This window comes from Anolis sagrei, chromosome 4 (genome assembly GCF_037176765.1).
Source record: "Anolis sagrei isolate rAnoSag1 chromosome 4, rAnoSag1.mat, whole genome shotgun sequence".
Lineage (NCBI taxonomy): Eukaryota > Metazoa > Chordata > Lepidosauria > Squamata > Dactyloidae > Anolis > Anolis sagrei.
The window spans coordinates 120,872,405-120,894,287 of NC_090024.1; the positions used below are offsets into that span (position 1 = coordinate 120,872,405).

Here is a 21,883-nt window from a genome sequence, read left to right on the forward strand (position 1 = left end):
ACATGTGGACAATTTCAACAGAAAGGAAGAAACCATGAAAATGAACAAAATCTGGCTACCAGCATTAAAAAATTCTAAAATTGCAACAGCAAAAACAGCAGAGAGAAAAACAGGCAGGGACATCTAATCACCTTTCAAGAAGAGTTTGCTCCAGGCACTGTCAGCCCATTGTATGCTAATCAAAGTGGTCAGTTGCAAGATTCACACCTAGCCCAACTTACAAAAGCCCTTTGTCTCACCCTGGTCATTCCACAGATATATAAACCCCTTTTTCCCAATTCCAGCAGACCTCACCTCTGAGGGTGCTTGCCATAGATGCAGGCGAAACGTCAGGAGAAATGCCTCTAGAACATGGCCATATAGCCCGAAAAAACCCACAAGAACTGAACATAAAAATGTTTGTTTTGCCTATACCAAGTATGTCAGCTTCATTGAGAGGCATATCACTGGCTGTCATCCCTTTGGCCAAATTGAATAAATTATATGGGTGGCTTCTGCTTCAACTGGTGAGATTTCTTTGATTGGAGTACATTGAGTTTTAGCTTTAAGTTTTGCCAGCCATGGCCTAGCCCCAGGTCTCACTATTTGCTTGTTGGGTTTCTGTATCCATGTGCTGGGTCTTGCTATCTGCGGTCCAGATCTCACTATCCGTAACTACTTTAAATTGCTTGATTTCAAATCATGGAAGAAAGGCAGGCAGGTCCTGAGGTCCTGGGATGCACCCTTTGGTGCCCATAGCATCATGGCATAGAGCTCTCCTTCCTGGATCTGACAGGAGCAGTTCCCCCACAGCCACCCCCTTTCCAGGTCCTCGCTGCACACAGAATCTCAGGGAGCGCTTGGACCTCGAGGAAGAGGAGGGAAGGAGCATGGTGGCACTGTGGTGCCCTTGGAACAGGAGGATGAGGTGGAGGAATGAGGAAGAAGAGGCAAGTGCAGCGCCCCTCAGTATGCCTCACAGAGCCCCAAGAGCTGAGTGCATATGTGTGCTTTGAATTATATTTTCCTGCTTCTTGGCAGGGGGTTGGACTGGATGGCCCACGAGGTCTCTTCCAACTCAATGAATCTATGATTCTATGATGATATGTCTTGGGAGACTTATACAGTAAGCCGCTATTAAAAATAGCTGCTCCACTTTGCTCCAAGTGCCCAAAACAGTGGAGTACACAGCTTATATGCTATTTGTTGTTCATTCATTCAGTCATTTCTGACTCTTCGTAACCTCATGGACCAGCTTTTTGCTTTTTCTTCATTTGTAATCCATTCACTAACTGTATTTGTACAGAATGTAGGTCATCTTGTACACACACACACACGATAATACTGACAAAAGCCTAGCAATGTACTGAATGTTTTGTAAGGCAGTATCAATTAAATAACAGGGCATGATACCAGTTGTTAGTTCTCACTTAGAATGAGCCCAATGGATTAATGGAATTCACATCTGATGAGTATTCAAGTTTCCACTGATTCAGAATCCCTATTTAAGTAGGATTTGGCTTAGCTTTCTAGTTCACATATAAAGCTTACCTTGAATTTTTAATTTGACCTTTCCTACAGCAGTGCCTGCTGGGTTCTGAGCAACACATATGTATGTTCCGGCATCTTCAGCAGCAGCGTTTGCAATTTGCAGACTACCGCTAGGAAGAACTGTGTATCTGTTTCCTAGAACATATGCACATCATATATTACCTAAGACACAAGTGTAGTAAACAAAGTAAGGCTTATTAAAAATGAGACAAATTTCACAAGGAAAGGTTGAAGGAACTGTTAAAGGTGCAGGAAAGAGGATTTTGTTGATGTTATTCAGCTATTTAAAAAGATAAGTGTGATGAAGCATTTTTTTAACTGTAAGTTAAGCGTGGTTATCTATATGTGGCTCTACAATTAAATATGATTGTGTGTGTGTGTGTGTGTGTGTGTGTGTGTGTGTGTATATATATATATATATATATATATATATATATATATATGCTTAGATGGTTGAATATTATTATATATATGTGTTCAGGAGGTAAAAGACAGTTATGGATGTACATAAAGGGTTAACCATTTAGAAATGGCAGAACTAGGGGGATGGGACCAAGCTCAGCACTCTGAGTTAGGCTGCCATGGAGAAAGGGGTGGAGCAAACTGCATTTACCAAAAAGCAGACATTTTGAGGCTTCAGTCCTTTGGTCATCGAGCCAAAGGGAAGGTGGTTCAAATGTGTGGTGAACCAAACTAAGGGAAAGCTTTTAGCCTGAGTGATTTAAATAAGTCAATGGGACTTATTTAGGTTTGTGGTTTAGCTGTGTGCTAATAGGAGAAGAAATCCCACTGGGAATCTTTACTTCAGCAGGAAGCTGAAGGGAGACAAGGGCATTAGCTGATCTTAGTTAATCTGTCAAATAAGGAAACATGTTTAGAAGTGTAACAACTTAAGAACTAGTTGGTGAAGTAAAAGACATCCTAAAGTTATATTAAGATTTGTTGAAACTGTAACTCGTGAAGCTTTATACCTGAGGAGAAGAGAACTCTGAAACCATTAAGACCCTTCCATACTCCAAATAAACTTGTTCCTGTTTTAGTAACTCAAGCCTTAGTGTACTAATTCAAAAGAAAAAAAACTCTCTACACACCAAAAGAAACACTACAGAATGATAGCAATTAATCTATTTGAAAATAGGGGAATCCATTAATAAACTGAATAGGAAACCTTTACAAATTGGTGGCAGCATAGCCTAGTACCTCACAGATGGTGGCAGCATACTAGATCGAATAGAATATCAGACAACTAAGAGGAAGTCTTTACAATATGGGGAAGCATTTGTGTAAATACTACATAATGTTGCCGTGTATTGAACTGCTTTTTCTGTTGATTTGTTGTAAAACATGATGTTTTGGTGCTTAATTTGTAAAATCATAACATAATTTAACGTTTAATAGGCTTTTCCTTAATCCCTCCTTATTATCCAACATTTTCGCTTATCGAACGTTCTGCCAGCCCGTTCATGTTGTATAAGCGAAACTCAACTGTACTTTGTAACAGACAATTGAACTGATGGATTTACTCCACTGTGTACACTGAGATGAAGACAAGAGAGACTTCCATAACCCATGTTCACATGACTGTCATCATTTGATGAATGCATATGCGTGTGAATAAGTTCTTTGAGAATTTCAGTTTATAAAATAGTATTTCTGACAATATATAATAATACTAGTTCCCTTCCAACTGTATGAAGCTACACACTCTGAGATGAAAATTATATAATGAACCAAGATACCTGTGGTGATAACACTGATCCCTTCCTTCTGCCATGTTATTACAGGACGAGGTGTGCCTACTGCTTCACAAGGTAAAAGAACTGCGTTGTTGAGAATAACATCAAGTGTGCCAGGCTGGAGTTGGATAGTGGGTGGTTCTAAGAGACAAATGAGCATAAAAGGGAAGCTGATCCACCAAGCTGGTTAAATATACATTCATATAACCTTTAAGGGGGAGTTCACAAATAAAATCATAAAGCATATTAAAATATAAACAATATTAAATTATTTCTGCCTTCACTCATTCTTGTTCAGAACAGCATAAAATTTTCACAAATAGTTTTACAAAGTAAACCAGAACTCACTAGAGCTACTTTCAGCCATAAAGAATTAAATGTAAAAAATGCATATATTTTGAAATAAAAATGGATTCTAAAACTAAGACAGATCCAAACTTTTCATAATAATCATAATCATATAATTATAAGCTAAAGGAATGCGAACTGACTGTTTCTTGAATGTAAAAAACTAGGCATCAAGCAAGGGGTTCAACTAAAACTTATGTCTTTTATTCTAAACCAATATAGATTTTTATGCAGGAAGATTCAGAAGAACCGTCATTTGCAGCCATTATCATTATTGTATCACTGGATTTTCTTAATATATAGCCAGGCCCGTAGCCAGGATTTCATTTCGGGGGGGGGGGGGGCTAAAAAATTTTCAGGGGGGGTTTCGGGGGGGGCTGAGTTTTGGGGGGAGGGGGGCTGAGTCTGAGTGAAAGAGGGTCTAGCCTAGAAAACCTTTTGTATCATTACTCCAATACCCCCATGCATATGGGATATACTGAGTATGGTGATCAGATCATGATATGAATAAACATAACAGTTTAAATAATGCACCAGTAAGGCCTTTTCGCCTTAGAGAAAATTTCGGGGGGGGGGGGGGCTGAAGCCCCCCGAGCCCTCCCCCCCCCCACCGGCTACATGCCTGTATATAGGTGTTAACACTCCCAGCAGAGCTGTGCCATTTGAACATTTTCAGTATGAATTCAGCCTTTAAATTCACGATGGTGAGAAAATTGGCCTTCAGTTGGATGAGAAATATACAAGTTCTTAATTCACCCTGAACATGAAGAAGGACATCTCTATGGGCAGATCCAGCAGAATTGTGTGCAGTACAGGTGTACTTTCCTGCATGGTCCAGCTGAGCAGCCATTATTTCAATAACACCTAAAGGAAGAAGAAGGAAACTTTTATCAACTCCTGAGCAGCTGAAATCATAGAATCATAGAGTTGGAAGAGACCTCATGGGACATCCAGTCCAACCCCCTGCCAAGAAGCAGGAATATTGCAAATGTCCTTTCTCCCAATTTCAAATAAATAAATAAATAAATAAAGGAAATGTATAAAAAGTTAGGGACTTCTTCAGCAAAAGCTGCCCCAACATCTGATGCAAATATACCTTCATAGAAAGGTTTGATTTGTTTCAGCCTTTTATGAAAATGTCAAGTGAAATAAAACTGTATTGTCCTTCCACTGATTTTCACAGATAATAACTTTAAAGAGTGTAGAACTACTAAAAACTACGATAAGAGATTTATACAGTAGAGGTGCTGAATGGAGGAGGATGTACATTTCTATGTACATTTCAAGTACATAAAAATGGAGATAGATGCAATTTCATTTTCATTTTCTCCTTAGGCATAGGAAACACGAGTTTATGGCTGGAACAACAGGATACTTGCATATCCAATTTTTTGGCTATCATTTTTCCCTCCTCACATTAGTTAATATAAATAGGCCTGGGTAACAACGGAAAAATTTGTTTCTAAAATCGATTTGTATTTGGGGTTTTTTTTTTTGTTTCGATATTTAAAATAATTACAAAATTTTCCTTTTAAAAAGTTCGATATTTACGAAATTTCGTAAATGGTAAAAAATTAACGAATCGATTTCCGAAACAATAACGAATCGATTCGTTAATGGCGGACGCGACCGCGAAATACGCTAAAAAACCTCCAAAAACTTCTGAAGCTTCCCTCTCCCTCTGTTGTTGACTGTTGGTGTGATATTATATATTTTTTTCACTAATTAAACCATAAAACTGGCCCAGACATGCGGAAATAATAACGAAACGGCCTCAAAACAATAACGAAACGAATACAATATCGAAATACAAAGCATTTACAAAACGTTTTTGAAAATTCATTTTTTTAAATAATTGCTCCAGAATGGTTCGTTATCGTTTCGTAATTGAAAAAATTAACGAATTATTAACGAATTACGAATTAACGAAACAAAACCGCCCAGCCCTAATAAATAAAAGTGTTTAACCCTCCACCCTACTAAAAAAAACAAGTCTTATCAATATCCAGCCACACACTTTCCTCATAGCAGGATGCTATGACCTGTGCCTCCTTCATTAACATGGTTGTGAAGAAGGGTGTTAGGCGAGGAAGTGCCATGGCAAGTAGAGAAGGAACATTAAACTTGCGAAGGGTTGAGCCAATAATGAATAGCTTTAGCCAACTCTTTTATCTCAGAGGAAAATGATGTCACCATTTAAAGTAACAAGAATAAAATGGGCATGAATCTCTTCCTTTCACGTTAATATTATATTCCAAAAAGATATAATTATAACCCAAGGTCTCTGTAACCTGAAGACAGAATTCTGTAACCATTTCCTCGAGGAAGAAGTCTTATTCCATTTTTGGTCCAGTGGATGGTTGGCGTAGGAACACCAGATGCAGTGCAGGGGATCACCACTGGAGAGAGCTTGGTTACCAAAATATCTGTAGCTTCATCAGCTAAGGATGGTGGCACTAAGAAAAAGAAAGATACTGATAGAAGTACTGATCATTTGCATTGCTATGATGCTACCTTGAATGAATTACAATAAAGGATCAGAAGAACCAGAACCGATTAAGGAAACATAATGTCAACATGGATAAACTGAGTTTAGAGAAGAAGGTCTGTCTTATCTGAATCAGCAATGGAATCATATGCTGTTGTATGGGATTTCCATACACACAACAACAATAACAACAACAAATTAATAAACTCCAAGGACAAAAAGAAAACACATTAAAATATCAAAGGAAAGCAACAAAAAAAAGAATTTGAATTTTCTGTGAATTCCATTGACTCATCAAATATACTCTGTTTATTTATTTTTTTCTATCAGATTATGAAAAGAATGAGAAAACAGTCCTGGGATTGTCCAACAGTTTGAGAATGGATACATAATCATGTTGATGTGAACTGAATGTGATGTCTATTACCACCAATTAGGTTAGAATTGGTGGTTTTCAAGTAAGTTTGTTTATGATGTCAAGTATTGACATGCTAGCCTTCAGCCAGAAAGGCTCTCCGAGTGGCTCTCATCCCTAGCATTGCTACCAGTCTGAACAGAAACAGAAAGATATTTTGTGAAATAAGACATCCTATCATAGAATAATAGAATCATTGAATCAGAGAGTTGAAAGAGACCTTGTGGGCCATCCAATCCGCCCCCCTGCCCAAAAGCAGGAAAATAGCATTCAAAGCACCCCCGACAGATGGTTACCCAGCCTCTGCTTAAAAGCCTCCAAAGAAGGAGCCTCCACCACACTCTGGGGCAGAGAGTTCCACTGTTGAACAGCTCTCACAGTTAGGAAGTTCTTCCTAATGTTCAGGAATCTCCTTTCTTGTAGTTTGAAGCCATTGTTCTGCATCCTAGTCTCCAGGGCAGCAGAAACAAGCTTGCTCCCTCTTCCCTGTGACTTCCTCTCACATATTTATACATGGCTATCATATCTTCTCTCAGCCTCCTCTTCTTCAGGCTAAACATGCCCAGCTCTTTAAGCTGCTCTTCATAGGGCTTGTTCTCCAGACCCTTGATCATTTTAGTCACCCTCCTCTGGACACATTCCAGTTTGTCAACATCTCCCTTCATCTGCGGTGCTCAGAATTGGACACAATATTCCAGGTGTGGTCTGACCAAGGCAGAATAGCATGACTTCCCTGGATCTAGACACTATACTCCTATTGATGCAGGCCAAAATCCCATTGGGATTTTTAGACACCGCATGACATTGTTTGCTCATATTTAACTTGTTGTCCACGAGGACTCAAAGATCTTTTTCATGCATACTGCTCTCGAGCCAGGCGTCCCCCATTCTGTATCTTTGCATTTCATTTTTTTCTGCCTAGGTGGAGTATCTTGCATTTGTCACTGTTGAACTTCATTTTCTTAGTTTTGGCTCATCTTTCTAATTGGTTAAGATCATTTTGAATTCTGCTCCTGTCTTCTGGGGTATTGGCTATCCCTCCCAATCTGATGTCATCTGCAAACTTGATGATCATACCCTTCATCTAATAAATTAATATTAGATGAAGATGTTGAACAGGACTGGGCCCAAGACGGAACCTTGTGGTACTCCATTTGTCACTTCTTTCCAGGATGAAGAGGAAGCATTTGTAAGCACCCTCTGGGTTCATTTGCTTAACCAATTACAGATCTACCTAACCGTAGTTTTGTCTAGCCCATATTTGACTACTTTGTTTGCCGGAAGGTCATGGGGGACCTTGTCAAAGGCCTTACTGAAATCCAGATACGCTATATGCACAGTGTTCCCTGCACCTACATAGCTTGCAACTGTATCGAAAAAAGAGATCAGATTATCAGTTTCCCAACTGGTGCCAGTAGAATTATGTGAAGATAAATCATCAGGATGAATGGCTAAAAAATAAGCTCTATATAGATTGGAGTGAGCAATTTATATTTCTCCAGATGTTGTTCTCATCAACTTTCATTTGTGAAGGATGATGGCAATGGTAGCTCAACAAATATGGAGGGTGACATATTGCATTTTGTATCTTACATCGAGCCATGAAGAGAGGTGGGTAATAAGCAATTGTTGTTGCTATTATTATTGTTATCATCATCATTCCTCTGGTCTGCCTGTTGACAGTTGTGAAGATAAAGGAAGAAGAGGAGAGTCATACACATTACATTGAACTTCCTGGAGCAAATGTTGGTTATAAAAGTAATTACTTGGCTACTTGGTTGAATTACAGCTAAGAGAACAGAAAGACCCAAAGCTTAAAAGCCAATTTCTTAGTAGTGCCTTAGCTCCTGTATCTTCTAAAACCCAATAAATGTACATTCTAAGTAACATTGATGAAAACTTTTTACACAATCTCTGAGGATGCTTGCCATAGATGCAGGCGAAACAGCAGGAGAGAATGCTTCTAGAACATGGCCATATAGCCCGAAAAACCTACAACAACCCAGTGATCCCAGCCATGAAAGCCTTCAACAATACATTGAAAACTTTTTAATTGTGCCATATACCTTGCAATCTTAAGAAATGGGGCTACAAAGTTGAATCCATGACATGCGAATGTGGAGAAGAGCAAACCACTGACCATCTGCTGCAATGCACCCTGAGCCCTGCCACATGCACAATGGAGGACCTTCTTGCGGCAACACCAGAGGCACTCCAAGTGGCCAGATACTGGTCAAAGGACATTTAATCAGCTACCAAGTTTGCAAAATTTGTGTTTTTTTGTTTTTTTTATGTCTGTTTGTTTTGTTCTGTTAGAAATGTAATACAATGTTCTGGTTGCGGATGACACGATAAATAATACCTTGCACATTGAGGGCAATTTCTCTTTGATCCTCGCCTGCTTCATTGGATACTGTGCACTCATAGAGTCCAGTGTCATCTACTGTTGGAGAAATAATTATGAGCGATCCTGAAGACAAATGCCTGTGAAAAGATGTTATTGTTAGTGAAGTTTTTGACATAAGAAATACAATCTAAATATTTTTTTCCTAAGATGGAATTCATTTGACAGTCATTTTATATTGGGCCCCTTACTGAAACTCAGCTGGGAGAAAGTGCTGTAGAATCTCAGACTTGGAATCATTGTGAGGTACCAGCACCTCTAGTTAAGGTTTATGCCTTGGGGTCAAAGTTATCACCTTACTTAGTAAACCAGATTCCTTTGTTGGCTTGGTTCCCATGAATTCATTTCAGATATAAATCCGAAGTACCCAAATTCTAGATATTGCTCAAAATTAATTTGGATTTGGCATGACACTATTTTGTTCTTCCCATCCATATGACCTGCTTTCACTAAATCACAGTAGAAGGGAGTGCAAGCAGAGTGGAATTTGAGTGATGTGTCCGCAAACCATTTATACCCCCACGTCGCAGCCTCTAGTGATTGTTGCACTACTAATTTATCAGCCCAGTCACCTGGTGCAGCTTTGACTTCCCCTCTGCCCCTCTCTGCCCCTCTGATACAGGGGTGAAGTCACATCCTTGTACCACTTTAAAAGGAGACAATCCTGTTGACAAATCGTCCGAGTTATTATAAGAAAACCTGGCAAAGGGAAGAAAATCCACCCAATTGTTTTGCTGATAATTACTGTAACAGCACAAAAATTGTTAAAGGGTATTATGTACCCTCTCAGTGGCCCCATCCATCATGGGATGAAATACTGAACTGAGGGCTTGCTCTATCCTCAACAGTTTCAGGAAAGCCCTCCAGTATTTGACTGTGAATTGTGGCCCCCCTTCTGAAATAATGATCTCAGGACAGCCATGGAGGTGGTAGACAGGAAACACTAACAATTTAGCCAGCTGCAGAGCAGTATGTAAGCCTTTAAGGGGGACAAAATGGACCTGCTTGGAGAATAAGTCAATGATAATCCATATAGTGTTGCAACCCTTACTGTTTGGCAATTCTACTAAGAAAACCATAGCTATCTGCTTCCAGGCTTGTGAGGCTCTGCTACCCTGTAAGTTTTCCCACTTTTTGTTTAGCCTGGGCACAAATTTATTCTTGCAGATAACTTTTTACATCTTTCTGCATTCTCAGCCACCAAAATTGCCGACTGAGTAATTTCAAAGTTTTGGTATAACCATAGTGTCCTGCAGTTTTGTGGTTGTGGCCTCACTCTAACACCTTCATTCACACCTTTTGTGGTACATAAAGCCTACTACCATAGTACCATAGCCCCTCCCTTTCTTCAGCCAAATTTCTATTTTTCAAAGCTAAGTGTCTGTTTTTGCTTTCTGCCGCAAATCTTTAGCTAGGCCGCTTATTTGATGGCCCTCCTCACTACCTTTTTCCTCTTCTATTTAGCCTGACACCATGTTTGAACTACTAATCCCAAGTGTTGGTCTCCAAATACTGTCCCGGTCATCTGCTCTGGTTCACTAGCATGTTGGGGCATTCTGAAAAGTGAATATGCTAGGCAATTCTGTTTGCTTGGAAAGAATCCCAAAGTGAAATTAAAGCGGCTGAAAAACTGCATCCACCTAAGCTGCTTGGTATTGAGTTGCTGTGGGGTTTGCAATGCTTGCAGATTTTTATGATCTGCTCCCCTCCAAAAATGGCACCATGTTTACAGGACCATACACACCACACATGGCAATGTCTTTCTGTGTCTGAATTTTTTTTATAGGCGCAAGGTACCAAATTTCCCTCTGAAGTTTTTTTCCCACCAAACAGCCCCATAAGCTCCCCCAGAAGCATCACAATGTATTATGAAAGGCTAGTCTGGCCAGGGATGTACTAGAATAGGCTGGCTGGTAAACTTTATTTTTAGTTTTTCAATAACCTGTTGGCACTCAGGAGTCCATTTCAACTTTGCTCTTGGGTTCTTTATTCTTTTACTCTCTCCCTTTCCCTTGGTCTTTAACAGATCTGTGAATGGCAGTGTGGTTTTAGCAAAATCCTTAATAATTTTTTTATAGAAATTTGCAAAACCCAAGAATCCTTGGAGCTGTTTTCTTGAATGAGGGACCACACATGCCAAAAGATCCTGCACTTTACTAGGATCCATGCCTATCTTGTACTTGGAAATGTGGAACCCCAAGTAGTCTAGTTTTTCTTTATGGAACTCACACTTGGACAACTTGACATAGAGCTCTGCTTCTTGTAATTTTGTTAATACCTACCTGGTCAATTTTATGTGTTCTTGTAATGATGCTGAAAAAATTAATATGTCATCAAGATAGCTTAAAACTCCCTTATTTAGGTACGGATGTAGGACTTCATTGATGAATTGCATGAAAACCCTGGGAGTCCCAGCCAAGACAAACAGCATTACCGTGTACTGGTATGATCCCATAAGACAATTAAAGGCTGTTTTCCATTCACCCCCGGCCTTAATTCTGATTCTCTAATAGGCTTCCCTTAAGTCTAATTTTGTAAAAAAAAAATCCCTGGGATAGTGTGATAACATATCTTTTATCAGGAGTAAGGAATATTTGTTGATGGTGAATATGGCATTTAAACCCCTATAATCAGTACACAAGTGTAACATCCCATCCTTTTTGGCAGAAAGAGCACTGGAGCAGCCATGGGTGAGTCTGTGGGCTCAACAAACCTACATGCCAGATTTTTGTCCAAGAACTCTCACAGTGACCCTTTCTCCTTTTTGGACATTGCATACATCTTAGGGAATGGTAACTTCATGTTAGAGTCTATGTGAGTGGCACAATCCGTTTTCCTGTGTGGAAGAACGTGGTTTGACTTTTCCCAAAAAAATTGATAAATCCTGGTAAACTCCTGGGATTTCCCCAGGGAGGGTCTCCACTGCCCCAACATGGATCAGTGCAGGCCTCATGATTCCCACGGTCTCACATTTTCCCCACTCTCAGACCCAAAACTGTGGAGTATAGCGCTCATTGGGAAAAATGAAAGTCTCTGTTTCCCAGATTGTAAAAGGAGTCTTTTGTCTTAACCAAGGCATTCCTAGAATCATTGGGTAATAATTAACTATAGGGCAAGCTACAAATTGCAATGTTTCTCAGTGGATTTTGTTCTCCACAGGGCCTCCTTGACTTTTTGATCCATCTAACTAGGTAAACAATAGAGGTTTTTTTCAATTTGTTCAGTGTTACTTCCAGCTGTGCTGCCACTGCTGGAGTTATCAGACAACAAGTACACCCAGAATCCAATAGTCCCATTAGGGTCACACTTTCCCTGTTATTGGGGTTTATTAACCTAACCTGTATCTGCACCGTTTTATAGCTTAAGATCATTGGGGGAGGGGGTTGTGCCTCTAGTAGAGATAGCCTGCTGTTGGGCACCCTTTACAGCAGACCTTTCCGATTTCCTTGTGGCTGATCATCATTGCTGTCTGAACTGGTAGGCTCCCCATCAGCAAGTAATGTATGATGTGATGGACAGCAATTACAACTTTGCTTAGTGTAATAGTGACTGGGATGAATATTAACTTTTCTCCCAATCCTGAATTAGATCAAAATAGAGTGCTGAATGATCTCAACATCGGCCAATACATTAAATTATTTCTGGATTGGATGAGGAATTACTGCAGCAATCTTTTTCTTACCAAAATATCTCAGACTATGATATCGGATTGTGTGATTTTTTTTAAAGGTTTCTAATTATTGTTTTAATGTATATGTTTATTTTACTTGATGTATGTTTATGTGGCACTGAATTGCTGAATTGTTTAAATGCGGTAAATAAATGAATAAAATAATACTTTTTTCACAGTTTTTTTTAAATTACCAAAAAAGAAGCTTCCCCCCTCTTCATCTACCTAGATAAGGGATTCAGAGACATACTCTTTTGGGTCACAAAAACCAGATGTATCCCTTGCATTTACTGAGATACAAGTAATCAATTCCCAAATAAAATTAATAAAATAACTAAGTTTCTACTGTCAAATTATAGGTCTTATAGGTCTGGAAAAAAAACAAATAAGTAAAAATACCATATTTCACCTGAATGAATTCTGATTCTGATCCACATTAAGGTGATGTCCGTTTTTCTTCCAGATGATTGTGGGTTTAGGGATTCCTGTTGTTTCACATGGCAGAGTAGTCTGGACATTCACAGTGACTGTAATGTTGACAGGCCCAGGAGCAAGTGATGGAGGAACTAAATTTAAAAAATATATGAAATTCGTAACAACAATGTTGACCAAGCAACAAATCATAGAATCATAGAGTTGGAAGAGACCTCATGGGTCATCCAGTCCAACTCCCTGCCAAGAAGCAGGAAAATTGCATTCAAAGCACCCCTGACAGATGCCCATCCAGCCTCTCTTTAAAAACCTCCAAAGAAGAAGCTTCCATCACACTCTGGGGCAGAGAGTTCCACAGCTGAACAGCTCTCACAGTCAGGAAGTTCTTCCTAATGTTCAGATGGAATCTCTTGTAGTTTGAAGCCATTGTTCCACGTCCTAGTCTCCAGAGCAGCAGAAAACAAGCTTGCTCCCTCCTCCCTATGACTTCCTCTCACATACTTATACATGGCCACCATGTCTCCTCTCAGCCTTCTCTTCTTCAGACTAAACATGCCCAGCTCTTTAAGCCACTCATCATAGGGCTTGTTCTCCAGACCCTTGAACATTTTAGTCGCCCTCCTCTGGACACATTCCAGCTTGTCAACATCTCCCTTCAATTATGGTGCCCAGAATTGGACACAGTATTCCAGATGTGGTCTGACCAAGGCAGAATCGATGGGTTGCATGACTTCCTTGGATCTAGACACTATATTCCCATTGATTCAGGCCAAAACCCCATTGGCTTTTTAGCTGCAGCATCACATTGTTGGCTCATGTTTAACTTGTTGTCCACAAGGACTCCAAGATCTTTTTCATATGTACTGCTTGTTGAATTTTGAATTTTGAAATATAAATAGGGAAAACAATACTGGACTTTTAACACACACACACACCCTCAAAGATCATCTATCTCAATAAGTCAAATAATTTGAACACTTCCCAATCAAAAGCCAAATCCAATTGTTACTCTATAGAAACACCACATATTGAATAGTAAATCAACATATACATTGGGTTGCTGGTCTACTCAACCAGCACTTGGTTTTAAGCCAAAGTATTAGGAAACATGCTTATTCTTTGTACTATAGCTCTAAAATAAATTGAAGACTAGCAGCAGCATCCCAAATGTGCAAGCCATGGTGTTGCCATATAACCCATGCTTGTTGCTACTAATGTTAGAAACAATGTATGGTATTAAACTCTGTACTGCAGGAAAGAAATCTATGGTGCTGGAAGAGAGTTTAGCAGATATCAAGGTCTCACCAAAAAACAAAGAAATGTGTCAAACAATAAATCAAGACTTGCCTCTTATGAGATCCTAAAAGAATTAAAATGAGGCTATCCTACATAGACATACCATAAGAAGATATTACTCATAAGAAAAGATGCTAATGCTCCATAAGTGGAAGATAACAGAAAAAGAAGACCACATTAGATTGACTGATTGACTCAAGGAAGTGTTTTTATGTGAAGCAATATATACCTACCATGGACATGGAAATCAATTTGCTTGCGCTCAGTGCCAGCAACATTGCTTGCCATACAAAGATAACGGCCAGTGTCAGTGAAATGTGCTGAATCTATATAAAGGGATCCATTGTTCAACACTGAATATCTAAAAAAGGATTTAAAACATAGCTGTGATTTCTCTCATTGGCTAAATATACTAAATTGCAGTGACAGGCTCATTTTCCAGAAAATGATTATCCTGATTAGTAACTACTAAGTTTGCTTCATTTCTTGGCTTGTTGAAAGGCTAGAACAGGGATGGAAATGTGAACCCAGTGGGTCATACATGGCTGAACATGGCTATTTTTGAAGTGTCTCTTCACCCGAGCACCTCAATTTTGAAAAAATTGAATTATCAGCAGTGTTTGCTAATTTTGCACAGAAAATCATTTTCAAAAAATGAGTACTTAACAAATACTTTCTTTAAAAGATGGCCAAAACATTTGAAAATAAAACCAGCAAAAGACAATTTTTTGCACAGAAAAATATTTTATGGAAAAAAATATTAAAATTTTGTCCAGAAAAAAATGCTGTGTTCAGCACAAAATCGTAACAAAAGTTCCGTTTTGTAAAATATATTGCCATTCTAAGATTATTCTTGACAGAATACTTCAATATTCAGAAAAAGCTTTCAGACATCTTTTGGAGAGAAAAAATCAAATATTTTCCCACACCTAGCAATGAATTGCATTTGATTCCATCAGTGTCATAAATCAACGTTGCCCTTCTAATATCATATCAAATCTTATGTGCCAACAGTGTAGTTCTATGTAAGTTTTTCCAAGAATCGTGTTTTAATTCCAATGTTGCAAGCAAATACTAGAATTGATACCATAGAATGCCTTTTTCTGGACTGGCAACTAATTGTTACCTGGCATTATTTCCAGCAAGAACGGTTCCGTCTTTTCTCCATGAAATTTTTGGGGTTGGTGTACCTTCCGCTACACACTCCAAAACAGCAGACATATTAATATTCACAACCACAGTCTCAGGTCCATCTTTGATTGTAGGAACAACTATATAAAGGAAGAATCCCAAAAAGCAGCAAAAATGTGAGTTATTGTCTCCCGTTAGTTCTTTCTGCCATTTTATAACATTCAGACAAACATATATGGACTCCTTTAGGCCACTGAAGGTGGTATTATGATGCTAAAACTACACTGTCTTCAAACAGCTAATATATTTCTGTGTTTGCACAGGCCCATAGCCAGGATTTTGTTTCAGGGGGGGGGGGGGTTAGTCTGAGTGAAAGAGGGTCTACCCTAGCAAACCTTTTGTATCGTTACCCCAATACCCCCATGCATATGGGATATATTGAGCATGGTGATCAGATCATGATATGAATAAACATAACAGTTTAAATAATGTACTAGTAAGGCCTTCTCGCCGACCACCATGAGAATTTCGGGGGGGGGGGCTGAAGCCCCCCCCCCCCCCCCGGCTACATGCCTGTGTTTGCATATTGTTTAAAAGGAGAAAGTATGTCAAGGTTTATTGCATTTTTTTCAGATATATGACTCCTTTACAATACAATGAGAAAGTCTTCTCTGAAGTACGTCTTATTGAATTCAGTGAAGCTAACATATTTTGGGGGATTTTGACTGCAGTGACTGGACATATTATTTATTTATTTATTTATTTATTTATTTACGATATTTATATGCTGCTCTTCTCACCTCAAAGGGGACTCAGAGCAGCTTACAAGTTATATGTACATACAATATTTTATATTATTATCATAGTACAATATTAGTATTATATATTACTATATTATATTATACTATACCACTATACTGTAATATTAGTAATATTACATGTAATATAAAGTATATAATTATTATATTGTATTATTAGCATTATATTGTATTACATTACAATATTGTGTATACAATAAATATATTATAATATTAGCACAGCACAATATTTGTATTATATTGCCGGTGACATCATACTCACAATGACGGTATGCATAGTTAAAGCAATTGTATTCTTTGTAGTAACCTATGGATGTGAGAGCTAGATCATAAGGAAGGCCGACCAAAGGAGTATAGGTGCTTTTGAATTGTGGAGCTGTAGGACAATTCTGAGAGTGCCTTGGACCACAAGAAGATCAAACCAGTACATACTCCAAGAAATAAAGCCCAACTGTTCACTGGACGGAAGGATATTGGAGGCAAAGATGAAGTACTTTGGCCACATAATGAGAAGACAGGAAAGCTTGGAGAAGACAGTGAGGCTGGGAAAAATGAAAGGAAAAGGGAAGAGGGGCAGACCAACAGCAAGATGGATGCATAGTATCTTTGAAGTGACTGGCTTGAAGGAACTGGGGGTGGCCATGGCCAATAGGGAGCTCTGGCTTGGGCTGGTCCATGAGGTCACGAAGAGTGGGAAGCAACTGAACGAATAAACAACAACAACAACAACAACATATTGTTGCTGGGGGAGGGTCTCCCAACTGATGACCCAGGAGACATGATGGAACTCTGCCTTCCTGGCTTTCCTCCTTCACTCTTCACTCTTACCATTTTGCTTACCTTTGTGCTTGGACTCATCTAATATTTGCTCCACTTACAATGGGACAAATTTCACTGGACTGCACTCTAGCTGCCCCATCTTTCTTTGAAAACCAGCGTACAGTGAGTTTTGAAAGAATTGCTCTCTTGCAAGCTACTTAGAAGGAGATCTTCTGCTAAAACAAAGTGCACACCCCCTCCTGGTACAAAGAATATTAAAAATTGTTCTCATCCTTCACAATGTCCTCTTGGCATGTTGAGACACCTTGTTTTCATTATTGTTGTGCAATAAAAATGATGTGTGTGCCAAGATCAAGAAGAGAAAGCAATTTTATGGTGATGAAGTCACATGGCACTTGTGCAACATGGCCTCAATGAATTGTGACATTACACAATCGAATACACAACTCCATCTGCATGAATAACGCCCATATGTGCATGATGCACATATTTATCTATGCAAAAATATAAAAATTCTTGCATGCATTTAGTTGCATTGGACATAACATGCATGCTCTGCCTCTACAGTCTTGAACTGAATGCAGATGTTTTGCATCAAAAAATATGTAAATACTTCCATAGGGAAACTCATGCATGTGTAAGACTACAATGTTCTAACCCTCATTTTTGGCATGAAATACATGTTTGCAGAAGGAATCTTCTGCAGAAAATACAATGCCCAAAACACCTATGATTTGCATCCTCAAGTACAAATGGAAAAGTGGAGCAGGAGGGAAAATTGGACTTCACCAATATTTGTGCAAGAACAAAATAGGCAATAGTTGAATGCTGCTTGAGCACATTCATGTTCAAACGTTTACATCCCCAGTGCTTCCTATGCACATTGCTTTTCAATGGAACTTCTTACTGTATTTTTTTTTTGCGCCACAATGAGAGGGGAGAGCGCATCTTTCACACTTAGATTTTAACCACCTGTGGTTTAAACAATGGCTTCAATAAGATATTGTCGTACAACATATGTCCGCATGGTAAGTATGCAGCTCTTGCTTATGTGGCGCATTTAACTACAGGTAGTGTATCAGATGGTTCCTCATATGAAAACTTCCCTGAATGTAGAATAGTAGCAAATTGTAGAGAAGTAACATTATAATAATCTCTCATACACTATGTGGGAGATATAATGTTAAATGGAGGATTATCAGACCTAAAATCTGTCACTTATTTTCTGAAATAATATGGTATATTATTCTGTGTATTACATGGTTTGTATTCAAGATATGGGGTCACAAAGTTACAAGGAGTCACAAAGGTACTTAATGCAAGTGTTGGTTCTCACAGGCAAACAGAATGTAGAGCCTTTGAGAACAATCAGTTTCCACCAGTATATATGCAGAGAAATGCCCAAAAAAATACCGTACAACAGATGTATTATTTTCTTACCATGTACTGACAATACAAACTCTTTTTTCATTTGGCCAACAATATTACTTGCAACACAAGTGTAGTTTGCCTTATCACTGAGGTCAGCATTATTTATTTGCAGATATCTTCCACCAGATAAGACGCGAACTCGAGGTGTTGCCTGGCAGAAAATTTTTAAAAAGCAGATAATATTTTCAATAAGGTACAGTACCCACAACAGAATAATAATAATAATAATAATAATAATAATAATAATAGTTTATTTTTAACCAGCCCATTCCCTGAAGAGACTCAGGTCAGCTTCCAAACATAAAACAAAAAATTGACAAACATTCAATGGGAATAATATAGCTAACAATTGGGAATAATTATCACTAAGGTTTTCTAAGAAAGGAAAAGCAGAGCATGTAAATACATGTATCATATATTACAGCACTTATAGAATCATAGAATCAAAGAGTTGGAAGAGACCTCATGGGCCATCCAGTCCAACCCCCTGCCAAGAAGCAGGAATATTGCATTCAAATCACCCCTGACAAATGGCCATCCAGCCTCTGCTTAAAAGCTTCCAAAGAAGGAGCCTCCACCACACTCCGGGGCAGAGAGTTCCACTGCTGAACGGTTCTCACAGTCAGGAAGTTCTTCCTAATGTTCAGATGGAATCTACTCTCTTGTAGTTTGGAGCCATTGTTCCGCGTCCTAGTCTCCAAGGAAGCAGAAAACAAGCTTGCTCCCTCCTCCCTGTGGCTTCCTCTCACATATTTATACATATGCTGACAGGGGACAGGGAAAAGGCAGAACTACTTAATGCCTTCTTTGCCTCGGTCTTCTCACAAAAAGAGAGTCTTCAACCTCAGCAAGATGGAGTGGATGAGGGATTGGAGGACATCCAACCCCAAATTGGGAAAGAAGTCGTCCAGGAATACCTGGCCGCTCTTAATGAGTTCAAGTCTCCAGGGCCTGACCAACTACACCCAAGAGTACTGAAGGAACTAGCGGAAGTCATTTCGGAACCATTGGCAACCATCTTTGAGAGTTCTTGGAGAACGGGAGAAGTTCCAGCAGATTGGAGGAGGGCCAATGTGGTCCCAATCTTCAAGAAGGGAAAAAAGGATGACCCAAACAACTACCGTCCGGTCAGCCTCACGTCGATACCGGGCAAGATTCTGGAAAAGATTGTTAAGGAAGCGGTCTGCAAACACTTAGAAACAAATGCAGTCATCGCTAATAGTCAACATGGATTTATCAAAAACAAGTCATGCCAGACTAATCTGATCTCTTTCTTCGATAGAGCTACAAGCTGGGTAGATGCGGGGAATGCCGTGGATGTAGCGTACCTGGATTTCAGTAAGGCCTTCGACAAGGTCCCCCATGACCTTCTGGCAAGGAAACTAGTCCAATGTGGGCTAGGCAAAACTACGGTGAGGTGGATCTGTAATTGGTTAAGTGGACGAACACAGAGAGTGCTCACTAATGCTTCCTCTTCATCTTGGAAAGAAGTGACGAGCGGAGTGCCGCAGATCTTGGAGTCCTCGTGGACAACAAGTTAAACATGAGCCAACAATGTGATGTGGCAGCAAAAAAAGCCAATGGGATTTTGGCCTGCATCAATAGGAGCATAGTGTCTAGATCTAAGGAAGTAATGCTACCCCTCTATTCTGCTTTGGTTAGACCACATCTGGAATACTGTGTCCAATTCTGGGCACCACAATTCAAGAGAGATATTGACAAGCTGGAATGTGTCCAGAGGAGGGCGACTAAAATGATCAAGGGTCTGGAGAACAAGCCCTATGAGGAGCGGCTTAGGGAACTGGGCATGTTTAGCCTGAAGAAGAGAAGGCTGAGAGGAGATATGATAGCCATGTATAAATATGTGAGAGGAAGCCACAGGGAGGAGGGAGCAAGCTTGTTTTCTGCTTCCTTGGAGACTAGGACGCGGAACAATGGCTTCAAACTACAAGAGAGGAGATTCCATCTGAACATGAGGAAGAACTTCCTGACTGTGAGAGCCGTTCAGCAGTGGAACTCTCTGCCCCGGAGTGTGGTGGAGGCTCCTTCTTTGGAAGCTTTTAAGCAGAGGCTGGATGGCCATTTGTCAGGGGTGATTTGAATGCAATATTCCTGCTTCTTGGCAGGGGGTTGGACTGGATGGCCCATGAGGTCTCTTCCAACTCTTTGATTCTATGATTCTATGATTTATATTCCAGTCTTATATCATGGAACTCAAGCTGACTGACATGGGCTTCTCAGATAGTTTCTTATCTAGATATTAACTAGAGTAAGATCTGCCTGTCTTTATTATGTGGCTTTATCAACATGTGTCCTCAAACTATGCCCAGCCTGAGACAAAATTATTTCATTTTAAATAGAGTCAAAGGGATGACTTATAGCACAGTGTAGAACAGAAATGGGCAATGTGCAGCATTTGGAGGTGCCCTTGAGCTCTGCAAGGGGTAAAAAAACAATTTTTGCCAATTTATTTTCAATTCTCTGAAATGCTCCGAAATGTCTGTTGGAATGATGAGGTGCATTCCCACCAGATTTTGCAGGGTCCTTGTGCCAATTTAAGTACAGAAGAGGCCTTTTTTGAAACTCAAAACATGGTGAAAATGGTACCACATCACCTTGGGTGCAAAAAAGTTCGAAAACCACCTAGGATACCATGTCATAATTATTTTTAAACTTTAAAAAGCCTTAAAATGTTATTTTATTTCATTCACATTGAGACGGAGTATTAGGCACTATACAGAGAAAGAAGCAAGACTCATACAGACAATAGCTACATTGGGTACACAAACAAAGGGGAATTATTTATTTATTTACTTATTTATTTAAGATATTTGTATCACGCCTTTCTCAGCAAGTGGACCTATGGTAGCTTACAACAAGTAAAAACACAATCCAAACATTACAATATAGATGCAAAGGTAAAAACATGAAGAAAGCATTTATTCAATATAATCAGTTGCTGCCTCCTTTGAACAAACCCTCCCCCCATACAGGCATTAAACCTTAAAACTCCACCCTATCCTCCAGTGACTCAGTTAAAAGCCTTCTTCAAAAGAATGGTCTTGATTCCTTTTCAGAAGCTTAATAGGGATGAGGCAGCTCTTAATTCTTCTGGGAAGGAATTCCAAAGTGCTGGTGCTGCTCTTGAGAAGGAGCCGTCTCTGGTTCTAAGCAAGCACATGTTGAAAAGGGCTTGAGTAGTAATGAGGGTATCTCTGCTAGATCTCAGCACTCAACCTGGAGTGTATAGGGGGCACAGAGTTCCAGGTAGGCTGGACCAAGGCCATATAGGATTTTATAGGTAAGAACTAGCATCTTGAATTGGGCCTGGAAACGAATAGGCAGCCAGTTGAGCTATCTCAAGAGCAGTGTAGTATGCTCCCTTCAATCAGCTCCCGTTAGAA

The 21,883-nt window shown here is 39.5% G+C and overlaps 1 protein-coding gene across 2 annotated transcripts in view; it reads right to left on the bottom strand.

Moving 5' to 3' along the window:
- HMCN1 (hemicentin 1) overlaps nt 1-21,883 on the bottom strand; it is a 379,978-nt gene that overhangs the window by 65,582 nt on the left and 292,513 nt on the right. For both annotated transcript variants that reach the window (XM_067467610.1, XM_060774510.2), the window contains exons 72-80: nt 18,489-18,630; nt 15,446-15,590; nt 14,553-14,680; nt 13,001-13,157; nt 8,880-9,001; nt 5,906-6,070; nt 4,371-4,478; nt 3,270-3,407; nt 1,531-1,665 (exon numbers count right to left, since the gene is read on the bottom strand). In XM_067467610.1, coding sequence (XP_067323711.1) covers nt 1,531-1,665; nt 3,270-3,407; nt 4,371-4,478; nt 5,906-6,070; nt 8,880-9,001; nt 13,001-13,157; nt 14,553-14,680; nt 15,446-15,590; nt 18,489-18,630 — 1,240 coding nt within the window. The remainder of the gene's footprint in view (nt 1-1,530; nt 1,666-3,269; nt 3,408-4,370; nt 4,479-5,905; nt 6,071-8,879; nt 9,002-13,000; nt 13,158-14,552; nt 14,681-15,445; nt 15,591-18,488; nt 18,631-21,883) is intronic.